The sequence below is a fragment of the Lithobates pipiens genome, unplaced genomic scaffold, assembly GCF_037356315.1.
Source record: "Lithobates pipiens isolate NorthernLeopardFrog02 unplaced genomic scaffold, aLitPip1_a1.2 Scaffold_27, whole genome shotgun sequence".
In the NCBI taxonomy this organism is placed as follows: domain Eukaryota; kingdom Metazoa; phylum Chordata; class Amphibia; order Anura; family Ranidae; genus Lithobates; species Lithobates pipiens.
Genome location: NW_027507788.1, coordinates 153,591,895 through 153,612,313, shown reverse-complemented (window position 1 = coordinate 153,612,313; position 20,419 = coordinate 153,591,895). Strand labels below are relative to the sequence as shown.

Here is a 20,419-nt window from a genome sequence, read left to right as displayed (position 1 = left end):
AATACACTCCTGTTTGTTTTGTAACTTTGTAGCCATGGATAATCATGAATGTAAAAAATTTAAAACATTAGTCTGTAACACATTCAACCAGGCATGAGTGCACAATTAAAGCAGAGTTCCACACAGAAATGGAACTTCAGCGCTTATCTGATTACCCAACCCCTCCTCCATGTGATGCCACATTTTACACCTTTCAGGGGGGCGGGGGACCGGGCCATGGCGAAGTATGTCAGAAGCTCGGCCTCCCTCATCATCTGCTGGGCCAATGAGAGAGTGCAGCATGCTTCACGCATGCACAGTAGGGACCTGGCCATGAAGCCGAAAGGCTATACTGACGGTTTCTCTTGCCAGCAATGGCGGCAGCACCCGACCAGCGGATGTCAATATCCCCTGGACTCCAGGACAGGCAGGTGTCCTAATGTTAAGTCAGCAGCTACAGTATGTTTAGCTGCGGACTTAACTTTTAAAGGAGGGGGAGGAGCAGAAGGAACTTTGAAACTTGGTCAAAAGCATCTTAGGATCTTATTTATATGCCATATGTACTGTATATGTCCTTCCTGTGATACTCACTCCTATTCATGAATGAATGAGGGTATGTATGTTTTTTTTTATGTGTCTGCAAAAGTTCTAGTCCTTTAGTCACTGTCCTCCTCTACCCTGTGATTGGACCGATATCTTGCCAATAAGGAATTTTGGAGAAACGACTTCTGTCCCTAACTACTGACTCGAAACAAGCATGCAAATACATTTAAAGCTAAATGCCTGTATGAATGTCAGGCACTTAGCATTTTCAGCAGAAGAGGATGGCCTTTCTATTTTTTTTTTTTTTTTTTTTTTTCATGCCCCGTGACATTGCGGGCAGATTATTATTTCTCTTAATAGTGCAATGTGATGGCATGTTCCCTACTAACAAAGTTTGAAATGTAATAATGGGACCAGTAGTCTAGTACAGTAGGCTGTATTTGGTAAAGAACATGCTTTCTTTCAATACTTTGTTCCTTCCTCATAAAATGTTTATGCAATCTTTTCCAGTGCTTATGGATCGCTGACAGTCCGCAGTTTACTAGACACTCGGGAGCACTGTTTAAATGAATTCAATTTTCCAGACCCCTACTCAAAGGTGAGCCCCAATTTCTGCATTATACGGTTCTCCTTGTCAGCCAGATTCTCTGCAAGTAGTGATATACAGGTAAGTTGCTCTCTTATGGATCACAATAGTATCTGGTTGTCTGGCTTATTACTGATATAATGTACAGTACATAATCCAGTGTGAAGCTGCACTGAACCACGGTCCTCGCTTTAATTTGAGAAAGGAAGTAAAAGCTGTGTATAGCCCATTCACGTTGTACTTTAATGGAAACCATCTCTGTAAGTTTGGACATGAATGGAAGTTTGCATTTTTATGTCCGCTCTAATGTAGTGCCGCATACACATGACCGGACTTTCCGGCAGACTGCAATCTGATCGTGTGTGGGCTAGTCCGACCGGAAAAAAAATCTGACAGACCTAGAAATAGAACATGTTTCATATCTATCCGACGGTCTAAAAATTGGGAAAAACATTTGTCTGTGTTAGTCCGACAGACCATATATGAAGGGCAGCTATTGGCTACCGACTGTTGAACTTCCTTGTTTAGTCCCGTTTACGTCACCATGTTCAAAACGGACTGACTTTCGTGTGTGGCTAAGTCAGTTTGTTCAGAAAGTCAGTCGGAACTCCGCTGAAAGTCCGCCGGGAAGTCCGGTCGTGCGTACGCACGTGGTTCAGGCTGATACATATGTAGTCTTGACATTATTCCTAAATTGACCAGCTGTATTCCAATGAATGGCTTACTTGCATGGAGCTTTACATATAGAGGGGGTTGTACAGAACACCAAGAGAATACAGTCCTGCTCGGATGCAGTGTGAGAACCCTGCTAAATCTGACTGCGAGAGATCATGGAAACATTTTAAAATCTACAGATGGGAAAATTGAAAAAAACTGTTTTGGTCACCATTTATTACTGAATTGCATTATCAAGCTATAGAATGTTGATTGTGGCTTGTTCTTAAAGGAACTGGGAGACTGGGAACTGGGAGACCGAGAAATATAGAAGAAAAAATAAGTCTAAGTGTAGCAGGGATAAAACACTTGTAGTTTTTGGTGCATGCATAATATCAGAGGCAGTTTTTTTTGTATCTTGAGATTTATAATCGTATGTATTTTACTATAATGGTGCTATTGCACCTGTATAGAAACACAACAAGACAGTGAAGCAGGTGTACAGATTAGTGCGTCATTCAAGTAGCAAATTAACATGAGTGAGTTGTAGCTACCAGATCTGGGTAACAGCCTGTATTATACTTCATACCTCAGTGTATAAAGAGTCACCTGTGCTCATTTAAATATCATGTTAGCAACATTTCAGGATCCTGGTGGCTGTGAATATGTAATGATGTAATTAGCATTTATTCTCTTGCATGTCACTAGTATTGTCAGTGTACCTGACAAGCTCCTGTGCCATTTTAGCAACATGGTAAAGCTGAGTTCATAAAAAATTACACTTCTAATAAATATATTGCAAGGTTTAATTTCAAAGTCATAAATTCTTGTCACATGTCTTGCATATGTAATTAATTGAATATTTTACTGTGATCTTTAAACATCGTGACCTTAAGTTGTAACTACCCTGTCAGGTATATTAAAATTGCCACAAAGCTTATCCAACAAAGTGTATACTTACCCTTCATATCTCCCACTCCACCAAATTGTTCATTCAAGAGGAATCGCCCACTCAAGGTTTTCTGCAGAAACACTACTAATGCTTCGGTGGGCGATGAGAAAAGGTCACGCAAAAAAAGTCCTTGACTGCATTGCTCTTTGCTAGTGGTGCAAATGTGCATAGCATATATAATATATTCTACAGCTGGTAATTGTATAGTGTCAAATCACTAACTTATTTTGGACAATTAATATCATTGAGTCTTCAGTGCCTTTTAATTAAAATTATGCAAAATTTCACTATGCACCTGTAGGTGGCTATAAACAAGGTGTAAATTATCGAAAATATGGTCAGTATGCCATTACTGAGGATCTTTTTAATTGATTAGATTGATAAGACATGAGGTTTTTACATGTGTCTATAAACGTGCATGTTGCTTTATTGTATGTCTTTTGAATTTGAGAGATGTCCACTCAATGGGTTAATTTGGAGAGGGTTAAACAGGCTGCGGTGTGTAAGTACACAAAAAATAAAAGTATGGGACTTTGAGTGAGGCAGGCTGCAACATAATGTAGTAGTATATCCATTTATTAACAAGGTTAAAAAGGATGCATAGCAATGTACATGAAGGGTAAATGCTCAAAGCATGCAATACAAAATGATTATCAAGTGAACTAAACTTGAAAAATAGTACAAACATAAGACCATAAACATTGGTACCATAAAATGGGAGGAAATAAACAAAATACATGAATGTGATGAAATGAAACCATGTTGTACAGGTGTCAGTAGGACCAATTGTACAAAATGGGGAGTGGGTCCTTTGAAGCTTGATGCATTTTGTCCATAATCTCACTCCCCAGGAGCGGATTTTTGTGTCTGTAAAAAATGTAAGATGGTCTAAATAAGAACCCATTTTGTAGGAAAGTTATGTACAATAAATCCATAGATGGTATACTCCACAAATTGCATCCCATTAAAAGTTCAACCTGACCGGTACTGGTATGCAAGAGTTGCTATACAAGTCTCCCAGCGAGTTGAGGTGTTTGGATCCATCGGAAAAACAGGCCCACACATGAGCGCCCCCAGCATATTAGGATTGTACATATTGTAGGAAGTATTGTGCCAATATTTGGCTACAAAGAATCTGTAAAATAACTATAACATGGTATATGTAGCAAGCCAGGTAGTACTGTCGCAAAATAGCTTGAAAGAAACACTGTCCACTAGGAGTGCATACAAGCCCAAAGGTTGGGGTAAATAGAGAAAATTCCATGATTTAAAAGTATCAGGTGAAGTGCAGGCTTGGAAAACCTACATAGTGATAAACGTAAGGCTCTGAAAAGGGATAACGAGAAGATAAAGAGAAAATGAGGGTGAAAATGAGTGAAAACAACTGTGACACATAAGGTTACCTTCTGGTGGCAGATGCAGTGTGAGATGTGTAGTGAGTCAGACAGTGCAACCAGATCGTCTGGTAAGCTACAAATGGGGATGTCCGGGTGGGCACGCTATATAGAGCATCATGCTGGCGTGGTAACAAGTGGGAGGTGTCTGACGCCAATTGGCGCCAAAATCTATTTCGTCATACGCATCAGCCAAGGTGGGAAAGCCGCAGGGACTAGGCAGCGCCCAAAAAGGATGTCTCTTGTACAGCATGTGCATGGCGCTGATGCGTGGGAGACCACATGCCCTCAATCCCTCACCAAAAGGGCAGCAGGGGGAGACTAGGGGTGGTGCCTGGTGCGCATCGCAGCTCCGAGGAGAAAATAGGGCAGCCCGAGCAAAACAGACCTCTGGGAACAAAAAACGGGGATGCAAGGGCTGTAAAAATAGAGTAGGTGTAAAAGAGTCAGTGCATAAGTGTACCACACGTACAAATACATACAAAACTGCAAACGCACCATGTGTCCAAAGGGTGGGGACCAAAACAAAGTTCCTCACAACCCGTGGACATGCATGTGAGCGTTCAGAAAGTAGCTAAGAGCTAGCTGATAGTAGAGCTGCATGATAAATCATTAAGAAAAAAGACCCTAGGGAATAAAATGGTGATTGTTTCAATATTTTATCACACTGTATTTGCGCAGTGTGCTTTCAAACACAAAAAAAGAAAAACTAAACAGTAAATTTAGGGCATTTTTTTTTTTTTGTATAATGTGAAAGATTATTAAGCCACGAGAATCGTGAGAGAATTTTGATTCTCATTTTAGCAGAAACGTGCAGCTCTACCTGATGGGTTAGAGCTCTGCCTCCATCCCTGGTTCATGCATACAGGGAAAGGGGGAATGAATATCTACATATACTGGGACTTTAAATGAAGTGCACAACGAGGAATGCACCTCCATCCCTAATCTGGATACTCAGGTGTTAATATAGAACTTGCTGTTGTGCATGCCTCGCACCAGTCATCTATAAAGCAAGGATAACAATGATGTCCCTGGAACATGAATTTTGAAAACAAGTTATTAATCATAAGTCCTGCTCTGGATACTTGTTCCAGGACTCTGAAGACAGAACATTGGTAGCCTATCCTATGACTGGTTCCCTTTTTAGATGTTCTCTTTTTTTCATTGTGTAGACATCTCTTCCAATTCACTTGATGTACAGTATGTGATGTCTGGTAAATCAGTGAATGTAATTATATTCTATATGTGCCATTTTAGTGTACTTTACTTAGCACCCCCGTGTAACTGTTGTTCATATCAGCATGCTGGTAACAGTGACTTGTTGGTCCAATAGAGGCCATCAGCGTAAGAGGAGAATGTCCGGAGGGGGTCTTGGAACGAGCGATCCAAGCCTGGGTAAGATCTTCTTCCTTTTGTAAAATCCAGTCTCTCATGTTTTTCTTCCAGGTAAAGCAGAAAGAGAATGACATAGCGTTAAAATGTTATCAGAAAGTTATCAGATCTTTGGATTCATTGGGCTGGGAGGACAAACAGTTTGCTCTGGTGAAAGGACTGTTAGCAGGCAATGTCTTTGACTGGGGAGCAAAAGCAGTCTCTGAGTAGGTGTTCCATGTCTTACAACCACCATGTTTTATATAGCTAATGTCCTCCGCTTTCTAGTCTTGAAGTGCAGTGTTACCCTGAAATATGTAGGAGCCTTCACATGTCAGGATGCTTGCTGCTGTTTTAGTTATTGAACCCCCTTTTTCCTTTTCCCTTAGCATTGATCTTAAAATGTACCAGTTCTCTAGTATTAAACATAAATATGTAAAGGAGGGTGGGGGATGTAGGCAGTGTTCTTGGTTCTTCCAGTAATGAAGGTTTTGGCTTGTGTAAAAATATCAGTGACCCTTTACAAGAGAAAAGGGCTGCCTGGCTTCCATGCTGATTCTCATGCTGCAGTACCAACTCAACAGAATGCAGGGCTAATTTGCAGATGACTTCGGTCTCCAACTTTCTCAATATTAATACTTGTTCCAGGTCAGTCATTAGAGGGTTTTTAAGCCAATAAGTCCACATCATAACCAGGCAATTGGGAGGTCAATAATGGGAGGCCTTCATATTTCTCTTAGGAAAGGTTTACTTTACGAACTATGATGCCTTTTCCAGGCACCTAGAGCTTCCTCTGTGCTCAAGCACCATATATCTGGTAATCTGATGTGTAGATAATGACCCCGGGAACTATTTGAGCTTAGCCATTTCCTGCCTTCCTCGTTGTTGGCTCATAGGTATGCTGAGCAGCATCATGGGTTAGTAAAGAGTTTTGTAGTTTAAACTTCGGTTCAGGAATTCACTATTTGTGCCGAATAGTGGTCTCCAAATGGCAGCTCAGGGGCCACATGCTGCCCTTTGCCTTTATCTGGCACCTGGAGCACTATTTCTTCCACTGGAGACACTATACTGCCAACTGACAATAACAATGGGGGGTGCCATTTCTTCCACTGAGACACCAACAATGGGGCGCTATGCCTCCTCCTAATGACAAATTTGGTGATGTTTACTCCCACTGATGCCAGAAAAATGTCCACACCTGCTGGAAATTTTGGAGACCCCTGGTTTAGAATATCTATCTGCAGGCTTTAGGGCTGCTGGAGCTCTGCAACATGTGTACGTCAAGAGGCAGTCTTGCCACCAATCGGGTGCTTAAGTGATCAGTCACTTTAAATGTACCTTCATTTCTGTTAGTCTCCTCCTGCTTGTACCATGGCCACACTGGGAAAGTTTAGGTATGGACCCGTACCCTTACCAATACTCAGGAAAGAGGAATGAAAGAAACTGATTTGCTATCTGATTATAGCAGTGGCCTCTTTAATCTGCAGTTCAGTTTTGGCAACCCTCTTAAATAGGCAGTAAACCCTGATGGGTTTACTTCCTCTTTGATTCCCTGTAAAGGTAAAGCATAATGGACTACTATGCATCGCATTGTAGTCCATTATGTGTCACTTACCTAACACAGGAGCCAGCAAAGTCACTGCTGTCCCCTGTAGTTCCGAGCGTCCATCTTCTTGGTGGGTCTTGCTGCTCCGGCGCTTTGATTCGCCGGACCAGCGATGACGTCATGCGCACGGGAGCCGACACTCGCGGCATATCGCCGCAATCTGCGGCGCATGCGCCGTAGACAGCGGTGGCTGTCTTCGGGTAAATATCTCCTAAACTGTATAGGTTTAGGAGATTTTTCATGGACCTACAGGTAAGCCTTAATCTAGGCTTACCTGTAGGTCAAAGTAGTTTGTAAGGGTTTACAACCACTTTAAATACCCACTCTACAGTGCATAGATGGGGGGATAGATATTGCTGATATATGAAGCTTGGCTGGACATAATCCTTACAAAATGTTCATAAACCTTCATAGCTGGAAAAACAAAGACCTCTTCTCGTTCTACCTTTCATTTGTATCATATTGTGTAAAATTTGCTGCATGTATTCTGTGTGGGTGTTTGTTAAATCTCCTATTCCATGGTAAACTGATGATAAAGTACAAAATATTCTTTGTGAATTGCTTTATTGAACATTATGTAAAAGTTTCATAAAGAAGCCACGAGTATGAGATTGGTGACATGACCTATATATTAAGCAGCTACACTGATCCTTAACTTTAGCACCCACCTAGTATTGGTTAGTTCCTCCTTTTGCCATCAAAACAACCCTGATGCCACTTGACCTCCTGAAGGTATGCTGTGGTATCTGGCATGAAGCTGTCAGTAGCAAATGATTTTAAGTCCTGTAAGTTGCGAGGTGGGGCCTCCATAGATTGGCCTGGTGAGTCGGATCGCGCGTACTCTGTCGCACAATCTATGTCATGTCATGTCATGTCATGTCATGTCATGTCACGTCACGTCGCTAATGTAAACGAGCATCTCCCCGTTCTGCCTAGTGACAGTTTACTGATCAGTGCTCCCTGTGATCGGGAGCATGATCAGTAATGTGTCACACACAGCGCCTCCCCCCACAGTTACAATCACTCCCTAGGACACGCTTAACCCCTTCACTGCCAGTCACATTTGCACACTAATCAATGCAATTTTAATCGGACTGATCGCTGTATAAATGTGAATGGTCCCAAACATTTGTCAAAATTGTCCGATCTGTCTGCCATAATGTCAGTCACGATAAAAATCGCAGATCACCGCCATTACTAGTAAAAAAAAAAAAAAAAAAAAAATTATTAATTAAAAATGCCATAAAACTATCCCCTATTTTGTAGACGCGATAACTTTTGTGCAAACCAATCAATAAATGCTTATTGCAATTTTACCAGGGATTTGTTTATATATTTTTTGGGGGGATATTTATTATGGCAAAAAGTAAAAAAATAATGCATTTTTTTTCAAAATTGTCACTATTTTTTGGTTTATAACGCAAAAAAAAAACCCGCAGAGGTGATCAAATACCACCAAAACAAAGCTCTATTTGTGGGAAAAAAGGACGTCTATTTTGTTTGGGAGCCATGACGCACAACTGCACAATTGTCAGTTAAAGCGGTGCAGTGCCGAATTGGAAAAAGTGCTCTGGTCTTCGGCCAGCCAAATCCTCCGGGGGTGAAGTGGTTAAGAATTTTTGCAGTGTGGCAGGGTGCATTATCCTGCTAAAAAGGGGCAACTGCCATCAGGAAATAGTGTTTCCATGAAGGGGCGGATTTGGTCAATAATGTTTAGGTGGTACATGTCAAACATTCACATGAATGGCAGGACCCAAGGTTTCCCAGCAGAGCATTGCCCAAAGCAATCACACTGCCTCTGCCAGCTTGCTTGCTTTCTTCCCATAGTGCATATTGGTGCCATCTCCTCCTCAATAACAAGACACCATGTTTACTTGCTGTCTAATATACCCCACCAACTTTCAGATGCCATTGTAACAAGATAATCAATGTTATTCACTAAACCTGTCAGTAGTCCTAATGTTATTGATTATCGGTGTAAGCTACCAGTAGAAGTGGAGGTGAAGTCTGTGAGGACTCGCCTCAAGCACTGATATTGTGCAAGGTTCTACCTGATGTCTACAAACTCTCAGCAGTCCACTATGGGAAATGCTCAGATCCTGACAAGATTGCAGTATTTTTGAGACAGATCCTTGCAGGTATAAACTTCTGGATCTTAAAAGCGCTCTCGTAACACATTTTTCATGCTGGATTTACACTGTTCCCATGCGCATGCAAGCACACGTGGTAATGTACACATATGGTGTGATTTGGCCCATAGTTTCCCTTTCTTTACCACTAATCTGCAGCACATAGACGTGGAGCTGTCACATAGGAAATAATGGAATGTCTGCTTGACATACAGCATAGTGCAAGGGGTATGCTGCATCATAGTAAACAAGTGTGATGAGGCCAAGTCAAAACTATGTTTTTGTTTTTGCAAAATATGGGTAAGGGTAAAAACCCTCTTGGGTTTTTACTCCTGTTCCACTGCTCTCCAAAGGGGACAGACTTTTTTTTTTTTTTTTTTTTTTTTTGTTAAAGGTTTGAACGTTTTATATAAGATGCTTTATTGCCTTCTGTGGCTTCATGTCATCATAACCATTTCTTTTCCTCCGGCCATTTTCCTAAGGCCAGATTAATCCATTTCCTTTACATCCGGGAACTCGCTATGCCTCCAAGAACATGTGACAGTGCATATCATCTCTGGAGAAAAAAAAATGCCTTTCCCCTGAGATCTTGTAGTTTTACATACATTTCCCAGTAAAGCACTGGTGATGTAGTTTTCCCAAGATGCAACTGTGGGGCCGGGCTAGCTCACCAGTGTCTCACTCAGTCACTAATTAGAAACCATTTGTAAGCATAGGCAAACATGTTTAATGACAAAAAAGAAACAACAATAGTCTTTGTGCTAAATGGATGTATGGAGTCCAAACAAGAAAAAGAGAGATCTGGTGTCACCAGTGACACCTCCATCCCTAAAATATACAACAAAAAGGAAAAATCTCGCCCTGAAACTTTGAGGTGGGCACCGCTAAACCAATAAAAGTAACAGTAAATAAAGTATATAGTTATTCAGTAAAAGTAATACATGCATTGATATCTTCAAAGAGAGCCAATTCATACAGAGTACATATAAATGAGTAAAATAAATATAATAGCAATAATTGTACATTTTGTGTATGAACAATTACATAGTATACAAACATCCGGTGTACCCGACATGTTTCGCAAGTCCTAGCTCGCTCTTCAGGGGTAAATGTGTATGAATTGTACCTAAGGTGAAAGGATACAGATTAGGTATATAGCAGGGATATGCAATTAGCAGATCTCCAGCTGTTGTAGAACTACAAATCCCATGAGGCATAGCGAGATCTGACGGCCACAAGCATGACATGTATGACATGATATTGGTATTTTAAGGCAGAGGGTAAGAGGGGCCTAATGTGTACTTACCACTACACATACCCAAACTAACAGGTGTGCAGCCTCCAAACAGGTTCTGATGTGATTTTTAGTGAATGGAGAAAAAGGTCCGCTGTAAAGAATACAGAATACATTGTGTTAGATTTATAAAACTGGTGTGCTCAGAATCTGGTGCAGCTGTGCATGGTAGCCAATCGGCTTCTAATTTCAGCTTGTTCAATTAATCTTTGGCAATAAAACCTGGAGCTGTTTGGTTCTATGCAGAGTTGCTGTCATTTTTCACGCTCCAATTTTAGTAAATAAACCCCATTGTGTCAATACTTGGGCTTTTACTACAGTGTATGATGAGTATTTAGGCAATTTTTGTTTAAAAACTAAAGCCATCAAAATATTCCATACTTTTTCAGACTGTCAGACCAAATGAGTTGTAGTTCTGTCACCCCTCCGGATTAATGCAGGTGTCTTCGTACAGAAGGCAGTGAAGCGCATAACGGTTCTTATTACCGAATTGCTGTATAATATGTTATTTAAAGGCTGCTGGAAATTGTAACATGATGCTGTTTTCTCATGTTTAATTCAGCGTCTTGGAGTCTGATCCCGAGTTTGGATTTGAAGAAGCAAAGACAAAATTACAAGGTTGGCTTGATGAAAATTTAGATATTTGCATAAGGTTTTTTTAATTAAAAAAAATGTATTTAAGGGTTTTTAAGCAAACCTGTGAGAGAAAAGCAAGGATCGGCTGTCCGACCGCATTTAGCGTTGGTACAGACGTTTACTGCACATCTCTTCTGTACTTTTAATGTATGCCTTCATCCTCAATAGAATACCTGGGCCCCACGTGACCCATCAGAAGTTCTGGGTACTATTGTTTGGGTGTGGGAGGCATGCTTGTGTTTGTCAATCGCTATTTGCATAGGGGCTTTGGCAACGCAGCCAGAAGTGAAGGGGTGACTGGCAAGTGTTATGCTTGTTTACATCTGTATGATTTTTGTTGGCTGTCTAGTACACCCACTCCCCCAAACACAAAGGTTCCCTTAAAAATACTTATAGGTATTCCCCTTGTAAAGTATTTGATTATTAAGTTTATGGAAACTTTAACAGTGAACAACTTTTTTTTTTTTTTTTTCCTTTTGCTGCTTTTTGGTCTGATAAATTATACCATTTAAAAGCATTTTGTGTTATCTGTCCAGCTAGTGAACAAAAATCTAATGAGTGGACTTCCTGTCTCTAGAGCTTCTGCACTGTTAGAATTGTTTTCAGATTTCTGTGAACTAACCTTCCCACTTGTTATGAAGTTGACAAAGAGAAGTTCTATAGACCTATTGCACTTCCTGTCCTAGGGTGACATCGCTGTTTCTCCATGGATACAATAAAGTGAGTATTTTCACCGTAGGACAGGAAGTGTGTTATTGGTAGGATCATCAGGTGAAAATTAAAGAGGAAAAAAGACAACGAATACATCCACCATATGAGTATAGGTGAGCTGCATTATATTAAATTATTATTTTTGAATTCAAATTTAAAATACTTTTTATATGCCATATTGGATCATGTATTATGGCGAAACACCATAAACCCTGCCAACCAATCAGACTGCAAAATCTTTTCTGGTTGGGCGCTAGGAGTTGTTGCACTTTATGAATTGGTTTCTAATTAACTGTTCTAGATTATTGCACTTTGTTCATTATTTTGTGCCTCATATAAACCCTAATGTAATACTAAATTCCTCCTAATAAATGCAGTGGATTAATTCCAGGTTATGTTTCATGATTTCCATTTTCTATTATTTCCAACAGCAAGACCATGGCTTGTGGACTCCTACTGTGAATGGATCAAAAGATTACAGGTAAAAGTATTTGACATTTACAGTTTGGCAAAATTACTGTGTTCCGATTAAAAAAAAAAAAAATTGTAAAACACTTCTAAGGTCTTCTTTGATGTTCAGTCAATGTTTGGTTGTTGAACTTAAGGACATAGGTTCTGAAAGGAACGGTACATCCGGATGGGTGCGACCTTGGTAAAAACATGGCAACAGTATGTTGTGGGGATGGCCTGTAATGTTGCTTTGGATCCTGCATGAGGGCTCACCTTTACACTTTAATGCAATGCATTGTAGTCAGCCTAGGGTGCTATCCAGGGCTGCAGTCCATTGCTATAGAACCCAGACCCTAAAGACCACTCAATATTACAGCCCTTCTTGTACAGTGACTGCCCTCATCTACTGAGGAGAATTTTATTCAGAAAAAAGACCTGTGGTTGACCCTGCCATTCTTGCTTTAACAAGACCTTAAAGAAGAACTAAAGGCAAAAATTTTTGGTTTTCCGCTTTTTAAATAGAATATTTTGCCCTGTATCTCATTGGAGGGGAGGGGAGAGAATTTTCCTTCACTTTCTGTCACATAGCCAGAACAGGAAGTGTGAGGGGAATCCCGGGGTGTCATCGGAACTAGTGTCCCCACTGGAAGATTTCTCCCCTATTCCTGTTCTGGGAACCACCCAATATTTTGTATTCTTTGATTTCCACTTTTGGATGGATCTTCCTAACGGGGGTACAGACAGCAGTAAAAACCTGAAACGTGTTCTAATCCATCTCCAAAAAATTTTGCATTTCGTTATCTTTTCCTGTGTAAGATGACCCTATTTTCAAGGACCTGGTGGACTTTACTATCTAAAAAAAAAAAAAAAAAAAAAAGTGCAAATCAAAATAATGAAACCTAGATTAGTGCCAAACACAAGTATCACAAAAGTAGGAAAATGTTCAGCAAAAATTGTCCATATATCAATATATAGACTTAAAGTGACTATCAAAGTATAGGTCAAATGCAGCACTTAAGACCCCTTACAGACGGCAGGCCCCATTGGAGTTTGCCTGCTCAGCGGGGGATCTGCCTGCTGATCCCCACTGAGCAGGGGGATGCATCATATCCTATCTTGGGCAGAAGACCACATTCCTTGCCTATTGGCAGTCTTCATTCCAGGAATAGAGATTTGGCAGGCGGACTACTTGAGTCGCCAACAGTTGTTCCGGGGAGAATGGTCTCTTCACCCGACATTTTTCTATCAATATATCAAAAATGGGGAATTCTGGACATGGATCTGTTTGCATCCAGGTTCAACAAAAAGATCGACATCTATGTGTCAAGGACAAAGGATCTGCTGGCAGGCATGCAGAACAGATGCCTTTGTTTTTCTGTGGGATCAGTTTTCACTGATCTATGCGTTACCTCCTGTTTTGCTGATTCCGCGCCTTCTTTGCAGGATCAAGCAGGAAGGGAAGGAGGTGATTCATGTGGCCCAGAGGATCTTGGTATGCAAAGATCATAAAGATGGAGGTAGGGGACCCATGGACCCTACCACCATGGCCAGACCTTTTCTCGCAAAAGCTAAATTTAACGGTTTGACTATTGAGACCCACATTCTGAAAGACCATGGGCTGTCAGGTTCAGTAGTTTCTACTTTGGTTAATGCTAGGAAGCCAGCCTCCAGAGTCCTATATTATAGAGTCTGGAAGGCATATATCTCCTGGTGTGAATCCAGGGGTCGGCACCCCAGGAAATATGTCATAGGTAGGATCCTTGAATTTCTACAGATGGGATGAGAAATTAAGCTGGCCTTGAGTACTATCAAAGGCCAGGTGTTGGCCTTATCGGTACACTCTCTAGTTCGTAGCTTTACTCGGGGGGTAACTCGGATTAATCCTCCAGTTAGGTCACCCCTGAGAGCCCTTGGGACTTGAATTTAGTCCTGTTGGCATTACAGAAACAGCCTTTTGAGGCAATATGAGATATTCTCTTGGTCCTTTTTAACAAGGAAATTTGTTTTTCTGGTGGCCATATCTTATGCAAGAAGAGTATCAGAGTTGGCTGCTCTTTCTTGTAAAGAGCCATATTTGATTATTTATAAGGATACGTTTGTATTACCCCCTCATCCTAATTTCCTACGAAGGTAGTATGAGGTTTTCATTTAAATCGGGATATTGTTCTGCCTTCATTTTTTTCCAGAACCTTGTTCTGCGGAAGAAAGGTGACTACATTCTCTTGATGTGGTGAGAGCAGTCAAGTACTGCTCGGATTCATAAAACAGATTTTTTGTGTTGCCAGATGGTCCTAAGAAAGGGCAGGCAGCATTGAAATCTATTCTTTCTAAATGGATTTGTCAAGTGATTGTTCAAGCTTATGGTTTAAGAGAAAAATTCTACCTTTTCATATTAAAGAGCACTTCACCAGGGCTGTTAGTACTTCCTAGGTGGTGCATCACCAAGCTTCTATGGCTCAAATCTGCAAGGCCGCAACTTGGTCTTCAGACCATACATTTACCAAATTCTATCAAGTAGATGTAAAAGTTCATGAGGATATTGCCTTTGGACACAGTGTACTGCAGGCAGCAGTATAAGTCCTCTAGTTTCTTAGTGCCCTACTTTTGTTGTCTCTCTCCCTTCAGTTGGCATTGTTATGGGACATCCCACATAGTAACTACTATGGCTCTGTGTCCCACGATGTACGATAAGAAAATAGGATTTTTAAAACGGCTTACTTGTATAATCCTTTTCTTTTTAAGTGCATCACGGGACACAGGTCCCTCCCTTGTTTTTTGTATACACGTGTATTGCTTTGCTACAAAACTGAGGTACTCCCAGTGGTGGAAGGGGTTATATAGGGAGTGGACTTCTGGTCTTGGGGCGTGCCAGTGTCCATCGCCTGAAGGTAGCCTCTAACCACATAGTAACTACTATGGCTCTGTGTCCCGTGATGTATTTCAAAGAAAAGGATGTTACAGGTAAGCTGTTTTAAAAATCCTATTCTTACTGTGATAATCTCTTTGAACTTTTTGATGGGTGCTTTTTTTTTCTTACTTTCATGATACTTGTGTTTAGCAAAATTGAATGTGTGTTCATGATTTATTTTTTGATGGTGTATTTTGGGTTGCACATATTTTTTCTTTGTACTGTCCATTATTTTATAATTTTTTTTATTTTTTGATGGTGTATTTTGGGTTGCACATATTTTTTCTTTGTACTGTCCATTATTTTATAATTTTTTTCTTTTAGGCACCGTATTTGCTCTTTATCTGTAAGTAATAAGCTTTCAGCAGTATTTTTTTTTTTTTTTTTTTTTTTTTTTTTTTTAGGGTCCTCCGCATAATTGTGCCTTAATTTTTGTAGACAACAGTGGCATAGACATCATTCTAGGAGTGTTTCCCTTTGTACGGGAGCTGATCTCCAGAGGTACTGAGGTACAGTAATACTAACATCTTTCCACTCTGTATAGTCTATAATACATTAGCTGAGCAATGCTTGCATCACATTACTTGTGTTTTAAAGTAATTCTAAAGGAATAATAAAAAAAAGTACATTTCCCTGCTCTGTGGTTTTGCACAGAGCAGCCCTGATTTCACCCACCCCCAGGGGCTCCCATAGCAAGGCCTCCACTGACCCACACAATGCAGTTTGGTGCCTGCGTGTCTGTTGACACACAATATGTCCCGGCCCTGCCTCGTGCTCTTTCCTCACTGGCTGTAAATGACCTGAGCAGCTAATGTCTCCTGCTCCCTTGATCTCCATTGAGGAGAGAACCACTGCTCTTGGGCACAGTGAGGGATTAAGGCCAGCCACATGTAACTATAAGGGGGGCTGGGGGAGCTTCAGATAGGTTTTTTTTTTTTTTTACCTTCATGCACAGACTGCATTATGAAAAAAACACCTACCTTTTAAAAGAACCACTTTAGGAAAAAAGAGGGACACTACCTAATGTACACTAGACGTGTGCTATAAGCATGTTCCTCTTGCAAATGGAATCACTCTGTAACTGCCACATACAATATACTTATAACTTGCATTTCTTCTTACAGAAACACCTTACATGAAGAGTTTACATGCTAACGGGCTTTGTGATGTAAATGGGAACAAAAAATGTTCAGTTCCTGCTTTTTAGTCATTGTATTACTTATTTTTGTCAGGGTGTGACTGCCGACTGTTACCTTTTACAGGTCATCCTGGCATGTAATTCAGGACCTGCTCTTAATGATGTGACGTATAACGAGTCCCTCATTGTAGTTGAACGTATAGCAGAGATGGATTCAATCATACAGTAAGTATAGAAAACCTAGACTTTACTAGATCTGTTGGAGCTGTAGATGGGCGAGTATAGTGTCCACTGGTGCCTCTGCTGTTTACAGCCTGAACTGTTGTTTTCTGCCTATCCTACTTCTCGTTGACTGGCTTTCTGTTGGTCCACCATTCAGTGCTTTACAGGTCACAGTTTCAACCATTTGTTCTGTTTTCTGGCACCTGTATACTGTGTGTCCATCAGAACTAATGGCTCCTGCATCTCAAGCTGGGTGTAAATGATAAGAAGGGCTTCACAAGAATGTGCACCAACCATCTATTGCAAGTGTAGTGAAGAAAATCTGGAGCTGCATGTCACTGTGTAGGGCGAGGTATGATGGTTATGTGTAATAATGAAGAGCAGGGTCTAGGGAGATGGGAGAACAGTAACTGCTAAGTCCACCTATCTTACCAACATTTCAATCCCTGCACCTACAGATGTCTATGGCTTGTTTTAAAGCTATTCACTTCTTAAAAATATTTAAATACTTAACTGTCCATAGTTTGGGCACAGGTGCACCAATTCCCTTTCTCAGCAGCTTGGCTTGCCTCAGTGTCCTTCACAACAGTGACTTGGCCACCTTTCCTTCTCTTAAAGCTGATCTCACCTTTTTAATGTTCCTTTAAATAGTTTGTTTGGGCCAAGCTAGCCCAAACGTACGTTTTACTGCAACAGGTACGTTTAGGCACGCAAGTATTAACTGTATGTAGCCTCTACTACATACAGTATACAGCACTGTGTTCAGGCAGACTGGCACTGGGACTTCCGGGGTGGGCAACTACATGACAAATGAGGTTTAATGTAGAAAAATGTAAATTAATGCATTTGGGTTGCAAAAATATGAATACAATCTATACACTGGGGGGAGAATCTTTGGGGAAATCTAGGATGGAAAAGGACCTGGGGGTCCTAGTAGATGATGGGCTTAGCAATGGCATGCAATGCCAAACTGCTACTAACAAAGCAAACAGAATATTGGCATGCATTAAAAAGGGAATCAACTCCTGAAATAAAACGATAATTCTCCCGCTCTATAACTCTGATCCGGCCGCACCTAGAGTATGCTGTCCAGTTCTGGGCACCAGTCCTCAGGAAGGATGTACTGGAAATGGAGCATGTACAAAGAAGGGCAACAAAGCTAATAAAGGGACTGGAAGATATATTAGTTATGAGAAAAGGTTGCGAGCACTGAACTTATTCTCTCTGCAGAAGAGACGCTTGAGAGGGGATATGATTTCAATTTACAAATGCCATACTAGTATCCCCATAATGGGGATAAAACTTTTTCGTAGAAGGAAGTTTAACAAGACTCGGGGCCACTTATTAAAATTAGAAGAAATTATGTTTAACCTTTAACTGCATAGCGGGTTCTTTACTGTAAGAGCGGTAAGGATGTGGAATTCCCTTCCAAAAGGCAGTGGTCTCAGCAGGGGGCATTGATAGTTTTAAAAAAAAAAATATTAGATAAGCACCTGAATGACCACAACATACAGAGATATGCAATATAATACTGACATATAATCACACACATAGGATGGACTTTTTTCAACCTTGTCTACTATGTAACTTGAACAAAATGGTCAGGCTAAGTGCTACTAAGCCATTCACTGGAATCCTTTTTTTTTTTTTTTTTGAATGTATACAAAGCTTTCTCTGGCTGAGGTTGAGATTGTGATGTAATCTGCTCACCCTTCCACCTCAGCCACCTGGAGGAAGCTTTGTATTTATTTATTACAGGTACTTCTATAGGGCCGTCAATTTACACAGCACTTTTACACCTCAATTGTACATTCACATCAGTCTCTGCCCTCAAGGAGCTTACAATCAAAGGTCTCTAACTCACATTTATATACTTACTAGGGCCAGTTTAGCCAAGAGCCAATTAACATATCAGCATGTTTTTAGAGTGTGGGAAGAAACCCACACAGGCACAGAGAGAACATGTAAACTACATGCAGGTAGTGCCATGGTTTGGACTCAAACCGATGACCCTAGGGCTGATAGGTGAAATGCTAACTACTTAGCCACTAGTCATTCATAGCATACAAAGCTTCCTGTTAATGGCTCAGCGGCACTCAGCCCAATTTTGTTTTGGTTCTGGAGTGGAACACCAGCACTGTATGTAGCTAAAGCTACAATACAGAGCACCCAACAGGCACACCCGGTAGTGCAGTAAATGGCTCATTTGGGCCAGCTTGGCCTAAACAAATTATTTAAAGGGACATTAAAGAAGGTGAAGATCAAATTTAATTTCTAATGTAAACACAGATCAGATGCCCCAGTAGGGTAAGGAGAGCTGCTTAGAGAACTTGAAGACTCTGCTGTGAACTTTGAGGAGTAATTGTCACAGCGGTCAGTGAGGGCTCGTTTTTTTTTTAATCGAAAAACAAACTTTATTGAAAGGAGCAGAAAACAGTGTAAATAAGCAGACATGGCAAACATGCCAACGGTACAAAAGGTAACATGGGCCAACATGGCCAAGGCAGTATTGCATACATGGGTACATTGGATTAGCTGTGCTGTATAAGAATAGACATTCATCATTGGTAAAGTCATGCCAAAGCCACTGTGTATCAGCCGGGGGAGGAGGGGAAAACAGAAAAAAAAAGAGAAAATTAATACAAAAATAACAAAAAACTAAGGGGGGGGGGGGGAGATAATAAGAGGAGGCCCAAGGGGTGGAAGAAACACAGAAAAGGAGAGGCAGAGGGGGGAGGGGGGGGTAAGGGATCAGTATAGCAGCAAATCAGGTACATGTCTCCCCATCTTCCAGCCATCTACCCCAGATCTGCTCATATTTAAGTGGACATCCTCTATGTGCATAAATCAATTTCTTATATGGAAGGGTATTGTTAACCTCCTTCTTCCAGCACTGGACAGTGGGGGGGAGGGCCTGCATCCAGCCACGAGCAATCGCTTTTCTCGCTAGGAACAGCGTTTCATGTAAAAAGGTGCGAAGGGGTTTGTCAGCGTCTAACTCTGGCAACAGACCAAGCAGGCACATCTTCGGGTCAAGGCTAGCAGGAGAGCCCATCTGATCATGGAGAAAGCGAATCACCTGTATCCAGTACGTTTGGATAACTGGACAGGACCATATGAGGTGATAAAAGGAGCCTGGGGTGTGGTCACATAGGCGGCATCCTGGATTATACGTTGGTTTGAACCGTGCTATCCTCTGGGGAGTCAAGTATGTCCTATGTATGATGTACAACTGCGTAAGGCGGTCCGACAGCTTGGGGGAAACTCTCTTCACATCCCCCAAGACTTCATCCCACTCCTCATCCTCAATTATTCCAACATCCACCTCCCATCTGGTCTTAGCAGCATAAGCCAATGTCGCGGTGCCAGGGAGACGGATGATGGAGTAGAGGGTGGAAATCAACTTGGTTGGCTCATCACCTTTGATTATGTCAACTATAGGAGGGACTGTCAGGGTTGGGTTGGAGCCGGCGAATTGAGTCTGTAAAGCATGTCGGAGCTGTAAGTACCTGAAGAGGAGATGGTTAGGGAGTGAGAAGTCTTCCTTTAGCGTTTGAAATGATTTGAGCCCAGTGTTAGTCATAGTTTGGTGCACGTATAAGATCCCATACCGTATCCAGACCGTAGGGTCCGGAACGGACAACAGTTCGGGCAACTGAGTGTTAAACCAGAGAGGTGTATAGGAGTGAACCTGCGGGGTCCCAATTTTTTTCAGGTCCATCCGCCAGATCCTCCGGTGATGTGTCAGCATGTCTACTTTGTGATGGGGGGAACGTCCAGACAATGGGGCCCGAAGGACCGACTGGAGTGGGGTATGGGCTGGGTCGCCCGGGTGTTGGCAAAGTA

The 20,419-nt window shown here is 41.4% G+C and overlaps 1 protein-coding gene and 1 long non-coding RNA gene across 4 annotated transcripts in view; one reads left to right on the top strand and one right to left on the bottom strand.

Annotated features, from left to right (window-relative positions):
• Positions 1–20,419, top strand: part of PANK4 (pantothenate kinase 4 (inactive)) — a 112,902-nt gene that overhangs the window by 85,458 nt on the left and 7,025 nt on the right. Inside the window, exons 12-17 of one of the 3 annotated variants that reach the window (XR_013263231.1) lie at positions 1,033–1,120; positions 5,555–5,706; positions 11,071–11,126; positions 12,287–12,336; positions 15,618–15,714; positions 16,476–16,576. Coding sequence is in view for 2 of the 3 variants with exons in the window: in XM_077457678.1 (XP_077313804.1) it covers positions 1,033–1,120; positions 5,555–5,706; positions 11,071–11,126; positions 12,287–12,336; positions 15,618–15,722; positions 16,476–16,576 (552 nt within the window). In the remaining variant the exon portion in view is untranslated. Of the gene's footprint in view, positions 1–1,032; positions 1,121–5,554; positions 5,707–11,070; positions 11,127–12,286; positions 12,337–15,537; positions 15,583–15,617; positions 15,723–16,475; positions 16,577–20,419 lie in introns of those variants that run through there. The other 2 variants (XM_077457678.1, XM_077457679.1) reach the window with 2 other exon arrangements.
• LOC143934240 (uncharacterized) lies at positions 9,655–13,126 on the bottom strand. The gene is made up of 2 exons (XR_013263232.1): positions 10,521–13,126; positions 9,655–10,340 (listed from the first exon to the last, which is right to left on the bottom strand). It is a non-coding gene; the product is annotated as an uncharacterized LOC143934240 (long non-coding RNA).